This window comes from Neodiprion pinetum, chromosome 1 (genome assembly GCF_021155775.2).
Source record: "Neodiprion pinetum isolate iyNeoPine1 chromosome 1, iyNeoPine1.2, whole genome shotgun sequence".
Classification (NCBI taxonomy): Eukaryota; Metazoa; Arthropoda; class Insecta; order Hymenoptera; family Diprionidae; genus Neodiprion; species Neodiprion pinetum.
In genome coordinates, this window is record NC_060232.1 from 21,706,525 (window position 1) to 21,716,046 (window position 9,522).

General features: G+C 34.4%; 1 protein-coding gene across 1 annotated transcript; it reads left to right on the top strand.

Moving 5' to 3' along the window:
* The first annotated feature begins 3,315 nt into the window (after positions 1-3,315).
* LOC124224789 (uncharacterized) lies at positions 3,316-9,168 on the top strand. The gene is made up of 2 exons (XM_046636993.1): positions 3,316-5,791; positions 8,843-9,168. The coding sequence occupies exons 1-2, from the start codon at positions 3,316-3,318 to the stop codon at positions 9,166-9,168; spliced, it is 2,802 nt and encodes a 933-aa protein (XP_046492949.1).
* Positions 9,169-9,522: the final 354 nt, after the last annotated feature.

Sequence of the window (9,522 nt, forward strand, 5' to 3'; positions counted from 1 at the left end):
TTTTGTAGGAAATTAACTGCTCTACAAAAATGGTGTCCTATGATTTATCGATTAAGTTAAGCGTTTAAAAGATATTCATCGTCAAACTTCAATGCATACTAATTTTAACAGTTTTTGATGAATAATTCGAAAAATTTCAATTTAATTTATAAGTTTCATGAAAATTTATTCCAATGTGAGTTCCTAAGAAAAGAGAAATGTTTTAAACTATTTTTCTTGTATTTTTTTAGTTCTATGTATTATAGTATAAAAATATATATTAAAAATTAAAAATTAAAAAATCTATATTATGCGATGCAAATGCACACTTTATCCCGACCACTTTTCCCAGAACGGGATGCAAAAATAAATTCATAGAAAACTTTATGCAAATCACAGGCACACATTTGGAAGAAATATGTTAATTTAAAAACCTTTTATCAATCCCAGAAGTTCAGAGAAATAATTTTGTCAATTTGACAGATCACGCTCTAAATTTTTTGGAGTGAAAAATTTCTTTTATGAAGAAACTGGTGTACTGAATCACATTAAACAGATTATATTCAAGAAACAACATATATTGGTTATGCATAGGAAGTATTCTTTATTTATTATCTTATCTTAATATATATAAATCTCGTGTCACGATGTTTGTCCTCAATGGACTCCTAAACCACTTAACCGATTGTAATACAATACGCACACCATGTGCAGTTCGATCCAACTTGAGAGATAGGATAGTTTAAATCTCAAATTATAGTCGCAATTTTAATTTTTTGCTAATTATTTGTCTGTTATTATTCGACAGTCACAATTATCTGTTAACTCCAAATGATTCTAACAGATGTCGATACCTTTCGACTGGGTTGAGTAAGTAATCAATAGATGGCGCTGCTATGGTAAATCTACGAACGTGTCATTTAAGCTACATTTTAACAGCATAATTACCACGTGTTAGAGGCACGACGCAAACGTATTAAAAGAGCCCATCAGTTGGCAGAACAAATCGAATCAAGAAATCCAACTCAAAGAATCAGGACAGCAGAAGGTCATGCACAACAATCTCAAGAACAGTGTAACGAACGTCTTCAAGAGAATATCATAAGAACAAGAGCAGCAGGAGAACGAGACATAGCCACAGTAGGAGCACAGGAACAATAATTTCAATTTATACATGTAAGTAATACCACATAGTTTTATAAAAGTTAATTAATATATCAATGACAAAATGGCACAAAGCTTCCCACACTTTTTCAATAATTGTACAAAAATTTTTATATTATTTTTATTTAACCTCCATTGAAAATTACTTTTGCACTTATTATTTCAATGTGCTATGATAACATGTTTTTCAGTTCCTCTTTCTAATATTTAAACGATTAAATTATTATTTTCAGTCAAATGCCACCGAAAAAATCTAACCTCAACAACGCGAGCAGCAAAGGGTCACGACGCAAATGTGTTGAAAGAGCTCAGCAATTACTAGAACAAATCGAAACAAGAAATGCAGCTCAAAGAATCAGGACTGCAGAAAGTCGTGCACAAGAATCTCAAGAACAGCGTGACGAACGTCTGCAACAGAATATTACGAGAAAAAGAGCGGCACGAGAACGAAACATAGCTACAGTACGTGTACTAGATCGACAAAGGCAACGGATCAGCCGCTCATTAACACGTGCATCATTCGTTCGGCTTGCCTTTGAATATGCACCAGATATTAACTACTCAGCGCATTCAAAAATTGCTATCGGTGGAATGGATAAAGTATGTCAATATTGTCAGGCATTGAAATTTCGGAATGAAGCAGCCGGCATGTGCTGCGCATCAGGAAAAGTTGTGCTGTCACCTCTACCCGTTCCGCCGGAGCCTTTATTATCCCTTCTTACTGGCAATTCAGATGATTCCAAATTATTTTTGCGTAAGATACGCAAATTTAATTCTTGCTTCCAAATGACGTCATTTGGGGCAACTAAAATTTGCGATCGTGCATCCGATGGACGTAATTTTGAAACTACATTCAAAATTCAAGGCCAGGTGTACCATAAAATCGGATCACTGATGCCAATGCCTGATAACAATCCGAAATTTCTTCAAATTTATTTTATGGGCGATTGTGAAGAGCGCGTGACGACTCGGTGCCTGTATAATTTTATTGAACAAGCAGAGGAAAGAGCAATTGTGATATTATTGGAAAATTTTTTCGAAGATCACAATCAACTAATTCAATTGATCAAAAGAGTTTCGCCACGACTGCAAAATGACAATTATCAAATCGTCATAAAAGCCGATAAAGTACCATTAGGTGAACATGCTGGTAGATTCAACGCTCCAACTGTTGATGAGGTTGCTGTTATCATGGTTGGTGATCCAGTCGACAAAAGATCTATAAAAATTACACGGCGAGACAACACTGTCAGTACGATTTCGGATCTACACCGTTCATATGACGCACTACAATATCCATTGATATTTTGGCAAGGACAAGATGAATATCACCTTAATATCAAACAGTATGATCCAAATACCGGTAAATTTGACAATTATCTATTTACTTTCTTACTGTATGTATAGATTTTAATTTCGTATTGCATTTTATTTTTTATTTTTTTAGGTGATTACAGAAATAATAAAGTTAGCTCAATGAACTACTACGCACACCGAATAATGGTTAGACAACATCAAGACAATTATATCCTTCGATATCGTCAGCTGTTCCATCAATACATTGTTGATATGTATGCTAAGGTCGAAAGCGAACGCTTGCGATTCCTTCGATTCAACCAGACAAAACTACGATCGGAAGAATATATTCACTTACGAGATGCTGTTGCTGGAAACATCGATGGAAATTTAAATCCCAATGACATCGGTAATGCTTTCATTTTACCTTCAAGCTACATCGGCAGTCCACGGAACATGCAGGAATACATACAAGATGCGATGACTTACGTACGTCATTACGGCCGACCGGATTTATTTATTACATTCACATGTAATCCGAATTGGGAAGAGATACAAACTTTACTATTGCCAGGACAACAAGCCATTCATCGTCATGATTTAACTGCACGTGTGTTTAAACAAAAATTGAAATCCTTAATTGATTTTATTGTTAAATATTCAATTTTTGGTATCACACGTTGTTGGCTGTATACGATAGAGTGGCAAAAGCGAGGTTTGCCTCATGCCCACATTTTGGTTTGGCTTAAAGATAGAATCCGTCCTGAAGAAATCGATCAAATAATTTCAGCCGAAATTCCAGACCCATTAATTGATCAAGAATTATTTGATATTGTCACATAACACATGATCCATGGGCCATGCGGTGCTTTCAACATGACGTCGCCGTGCATGGAAAATGGAAAATGTAAAAAAAAATTCCCAAAGCCGCATACGAATGACACGATCACGGATATTGATGGTTATCCAATGTATCGCCGCAGAAGTACTGAGAATGGTGGCCATACATTTACAATGCGACTGCCGAACTTTCCAAATCAAGTTGAGTTTGATAATCAGTGGGTGGTACCATACTCACCACTACTTTCAAAAACTTACAAAGCTCATATCAATGTTGAGCTTTGCAGTTCTGTTAAATCAATCAAGTATATTTGTAAATATGTAAACAAAGGCAGTGATTTGGCCATATTTGAAGTACAAAACATAAATAAAAATGACGAAATAGCACGATACCAAATGGGCAGATACATTAGCAGCAATGAAGCTATTTGGCATATTCTCAGCTTTCCCATCCACGAAAGAGATCCTGCTGTCCAACATCTGGCAATACATCTTGAAAACGGTCAACGTGTATACTTCACTGAAGAAAATGTTCTCCAAAGAGCGTTCGAAGCTCCGAAAACGACTCTAACTGAATTTTTTACATTGTGTCAAAAACCTGATGTTTTTGGCCAATTCGCGAAGACATTGGTGTATGGTGATGTTCCACGTTATTTCACATGGAACAAATCCAGTAAAAAATGGGAGCCACGGAAACAAGGAAAACCACATCCTTCCATTACAGGCATATTCAAAGCTAAGACATTGGGGAGACTTTACACGGTACATCCAAAGCAACGTGAGTGCTTCTATTTACGTTTGTTATTGGTGAATGTTCCCGGACCAACGTCTTTTGAATTTTTACGAACAGTTAATGGTCGAGTATTTAATACATACCAGGATGCATGTCGTGAACTGCAATTGCTAGAAGACGATAACCATTGGGACTTAACGCTTGCTGATGCTGCGTTGACATCAACACCGAATAACATTCGTCAGTTGTTTGCAATTATTTTGACGACATGTTATCCCTCGCAAGCACAAACTTTGTGGGAAAAATATAAAAATTGTATGACAGAAGACATCTTGCACCGAATTAGACAAACAAATCAATGCCAAAACATAGATTATACACCAGAGATGTACAATGAAGCATTGGTCTTGATCGAGGATTTATGTGTTCTTATTTCAAATTTACCACTTAATCATTATGGTATGCCATCACCTAATCGTCCAGCCACCGACTTAGTCAATACCGATTTACAACGAGAAAATCAATATGACCATGGAAGTTTAGCAACAATTATCATGAACAGTGAACCATTACTGACAGCAGAACAAAAAATTATTTATGATCGAATTATGCTGGCTGTTGCTGCTGAACAAGGCGGTTTTTTTTTCTTGGATGCACCCGGTGGAACCGGTAAGACATTTTTAATATCGTTGATTCTTGCCAAAATACGGTCGCAACAAAAAATCGCATTAGCAGTAGCATCGTCAGGCATTGCGGCTATTTTACTGGATGGTGGGCGAACAGCACATTCAACATTCAAGCTGCCATTGGACGTTCATAATAAACCAGATGCAATGTGTAACATCAAAAAGAATAGTGGAATAGCTGCAGTGTTGCGGAAGAGTTCTATGATAATTTGGGATGAGTGCACAATGGCACACAAATATTCACTTGAAGCATTCAACAGAACTATGCAAGATTTAAACAGCAATAATAAACTTTTCGGTGGTGCTATCTTACTTTTGTCTGGTGACTTCCGGCAGACCTTACCGGTTATACCTCGCTCTACTTTCGCGGATGAGATTAATGCATGTTTGAAACAATCATTCTTATGGCGAAGTGTTGAAACACTTCGATTGACCATAAATATGCGAGTACAATTGCAAAATGATCCATCAGCACAAATATTTTCTGAACAACTACCAGATATTGGGAACGGTAAAATAGAACTGCAACCAAATACGCAATGCATTAAACTACCAGACAATTTTTGCACTGTTGTTCAGGATAAAAATGAATTGATTCAGAGTATTTTCCCGGATATACAGAATAATTATTTGAATCATGAATGGCTTAGTCAACGGGCGATTTTGACAGCCAAAAACGTTGATGTTGACGAAATTAACTTCCAGATACAACAGTTGTTACCAGGCGATCTGATGTCTTTTAAATCAATCGATACTGTTGTTGATGAAAATGAAAGTGTAAATTTTCCGATTGAATTTTTAAATTCATTAGATATCCCTGGAATGCCACCACATAATCTTCGATTAAAGATTGGTTCCCCTATTATTCTCCTCCGTAATTTGAATCCACCTCAATTATGTAACGGTACGCGTTTGGTCATCAAAAAGATCACCGGAAACATTCTTGAAGCAACCATTTTGGCTGGGAAGTTTAAAGGAAAAGTGGTCCTGTTGCCACGTATTCCGATGATACCATCAGATTCTACCATACCCTTCAAAAGGCTACAGTTTCCAATTCGTTTAGCTTTCGCCATGTCTATAAATAAATCTCAAGGTCAAACAATGTCCATTTGTGGTTTAGATTTGGAAAATCCATGTTTTTCTCATGGGCAACTATATGTTGCGTGTTCACTAGGCTGATTCAAAAAAAACGGCTAATTTTTTTTTTTCAAAATCCTCACACAAAAACTTCCGAGAAGGTGTGAAAAGACGCCTGTAAAAAGCAGAGCCCTTAATATTATTATTAAGAGGTCGCGCATCGGGAATTTCTATTTCCCGTTCAAATAACACAGGAATATATTTTTTTAAATTTTGCAATTTCGTATTTTTGCAACGGCTAATTGAATTAGCGGACCAAAGCATATTTTTGTAGGAAATTTGACGCTCTACAAAAAAAGTCCCTACAAAGTTTTCGATAGTCTCACTCCTTCAAAAGTTATTCGAGGTCAAAGTTGAACTTACAAAAAAATTCAATGTTTTTTTTTTTTCGATGATACTATGAATCTTTTCTCATTATTTTGTTATAAAGAGGATAGATTTCGGAACAATTACATTTTTAAATAGTCAAGTGCATCAGTTATGGATTCTCCATGATAACATGTTTATTACTTAACATCGCATTTTTGTAAGGTAACTTTATATTGACTCGATGGGAAAATTAATGATTGAAAAAGCCCAATTAGAGTAAGATATATTTATTAAATATATCTTTATAACAAAATAATGAGGAAAGATTCATAGTATCATCGAAAAAAAAAAAAAACATTGAATTTTTTTGTAAGTTCAACTTTGACCTCGAATAACTTTTGAAGGAGTGTGACTATCGAAAACTTTGTAAGGACTTTTTTTGTAGAGCGTCAAATTTCCTACAAAAATATGCTTTGGTCCGCTAATTCAATGAGCCGTTGCAAAAATACGAAATTGCAAAATTTAAAAAAATTTATTCCTGTGTTATTTGAACGGGAAATAGAAATTCCCGATGCGCGACCTCTTAATAATAATATTAAGGGCTCTGCTTTTTACAGGCGTCTTTTCACACCTTCTCGGAAGTTTTTATGTGAGGATTTTGAAAAAAAAAATTAGCCGTTTTTTTTGAATCAGCCTAGTGTTCACGTGTTGGGAAACCGTCGAATCTATTTGTGTTAGCTAAAGACAGGTTAACCAAAAACATTGTGCACCGATTGGTGTTAAATTAAATTGAAATTGAAAGTATTTATAATTCAAAAAAATAGATATTAATGTTTAAAAGTTTAAGACTGTCTGCCTTGCCTACCTCATTCATGAGTTTAAGCGTCACATGTTATTTACTGTATTATACTGTAATATACTTATATTTGTTATAAAAGTAAATGGAAATAATAAATCTGATAAATTTTTATTACGTACCTACTGATTTATGCTTAATATCAAGTGTAAGAACATTTTAATTAATTGTGTTCAACGTACTTCCCCTTCAAATCTCAATCCAGTGAATTTGTATACCAACATCAACATTTTCGTCTTTGTTCGTAAATAATTTCATTGTACTAAAGGGTTATAGTAGTAGAAAGTCAAATAAGGAGATCACCATATTTTTTTACAAATACCATCTGTGTGAAAAAGCATAGTGGACTCCGTGACTGATGTTTTCTTATTGTTCCTCTTAGATTGTTTACTATAATGTAATATAACAAAAACTTTAGCCACAGCAACGCGTGGCCGGGTCAGCTAGTCTATTATATGTGATGTTAGTGGCAAGGAAAATTCAACTACGGAATTATTTTTCAAAAGTCAGATTATTAAACTTTAAATTTACGTAGACTTAGTAAATTCGGTACAAAATTTGATCTGAGAATATAGTAGTATTACTTGATATCGTGCTTTGAAAATTTTCATGGATTACCGTATGTACAAGATTAATTGTTTAAGAAGCCCCGAGTAAGAATGAGTATATTCACTCCAATTTGGATTGAGAATTCGGCTATGCATAAAGCGGAACTTCACTCTCACGGAGTGACAGTGACAGTCTGAAAAAGCAGATATGACACTTTAAGAGAGTGCAAACTGTTAATTAGATATTATGTTCTTGCGAATAATAACATGGAATTTTTGTTAATTTTTTCATTCAACTTGAAATGCTCGTTAATTAAAGCAAATTGCTAGACTTTCTCTCTAAATTTCCTTACAGTGAAAACTGCGCAACTAGCACTATAGGGTGAATACTTTACTCTTTAAGAGTGAACTTTACCACTCCAAACGCTTGTAGTGAATAATTAAATCATTCTAAGCTTTACTCGATTGGAATGAATTTATTTATTATAATATACTTTATTGCAGTGAAATATTCACTCGATTTGGAGTTGCGCAGTTTTCACTCTCGCTTAGTCATTTTTCACTCTATTGGAGTGAATTCTCACTCCAAGACATTTAGAGAATTCTTATTTTCCTTAAATTTTACGACAAATTAACATGTTTTAGCTGGTAAACTTCACATTAACACTATTTAGGATAACTGGTCTTCAAATCATTGTAACAATACAAAATTCTTATAACAATATGTAATGAAAATATTCTATCATAACATATTTTTTAAGACTAGTCAGTCTGACTGGTTTTGGTAAAAATAGCTTCGTCTTAATTTTGGAAGTTCTACTGTTAATAGCGAATGTGGCATGACGCTATTGCAATTGGAAGGATTCTAAAGAACAAAAAAAAAATAGTAACCGGAATTATTTTGACATTAATGAGATTATTTCCAACCGCGCAGAAATAAAAATGCAAATTACGCTGCAAAATCAGACATCACTTCAAATTTAAAAATAAAAATAGTAACGATCCAAGAATACTGTTTAGGATATGGTAATCCAAAATCCTAGTTGATCCAAGTTATCTTTTCACGGCGTATTAAATCCAGATGTTTGATTTTTCCTATACAATAAATATTTTATACATACATACTTATCTTTGCCATGTAGTATAGAACAAATGCTTATTGTTCACGTGAATACAGTTTGTTTAATAACGCCCAACTAGAAAATATTCGAGGCGTTCACTTTGCCATACCGTACATTTTGCCTTGCTTGACTCTTTTGCGTACCCTTAATAATTATAATTGGTGATTTTTCAGAGCTAGAAGAACAACTCGAGGTTGCGGAAACAAGATGTGGGTCCCTGAAGTCTCAATTAGATTATATGAAGATGTTATATCAAGGAGTATTGCCATGTTCTTCAGAGTCGATGAACACAGGAGAGGAAAAATTGCTACAGCAAACATACGATCAACTAAAGAATGCGATTCACCAATCACCGCGGAAGACGGGAAATTCTGCCACGGATATGGAAAATTGCAATGAAAACTCTGCTCCTGATGATGTTAAATATTATCAATTCTTGAAGGAGATCCACAAGATTCAAGAAATCGTCGAGAATGATCCTGGTGAATGGTTAAACTAAGTATCAATCTTTATTCTAATTTAAATCACGAAACAAGTCGCGATAATTCACGATTCACGCAACAGATTGTATCTTAAAATGACGGCTCATATGTTTTTCAATTATTTCGCGGTAATATTAAATGAAGTACTTGAAAGAAATTTTGGAATTCTCCAAAAAATATGGAACAAAGTGTTACATAGTTACTCGTATTTTTCTTTATCGATCTTTGAACACGGGGTTGAACAATTTCAAGGAATTATAACAATATCAAGCATATATTTCTTAAAATTTCTCATGATTTTATTGCCACACAATAATTTGATGCGAAACTACGAGTTTTATGGATATCACTGAGTTGATTTAGCTTGAATT

Coding starts and splice junctions, on each gene's coding strand:
- LOC124224789 (XM_046636993.1), top strand. CDS start 3,316: ATGACGTCGCCGTGCATGGAAAATGGAAAATGTAAAAAAAAATTCCCA. Junction 5,792..8,842: donor GTCTATAAATAAATCTCAAG/GTCAAACAATGT, acceptor GTGATTTTTCAG/AGCTAGAAGAACAACTCGAG.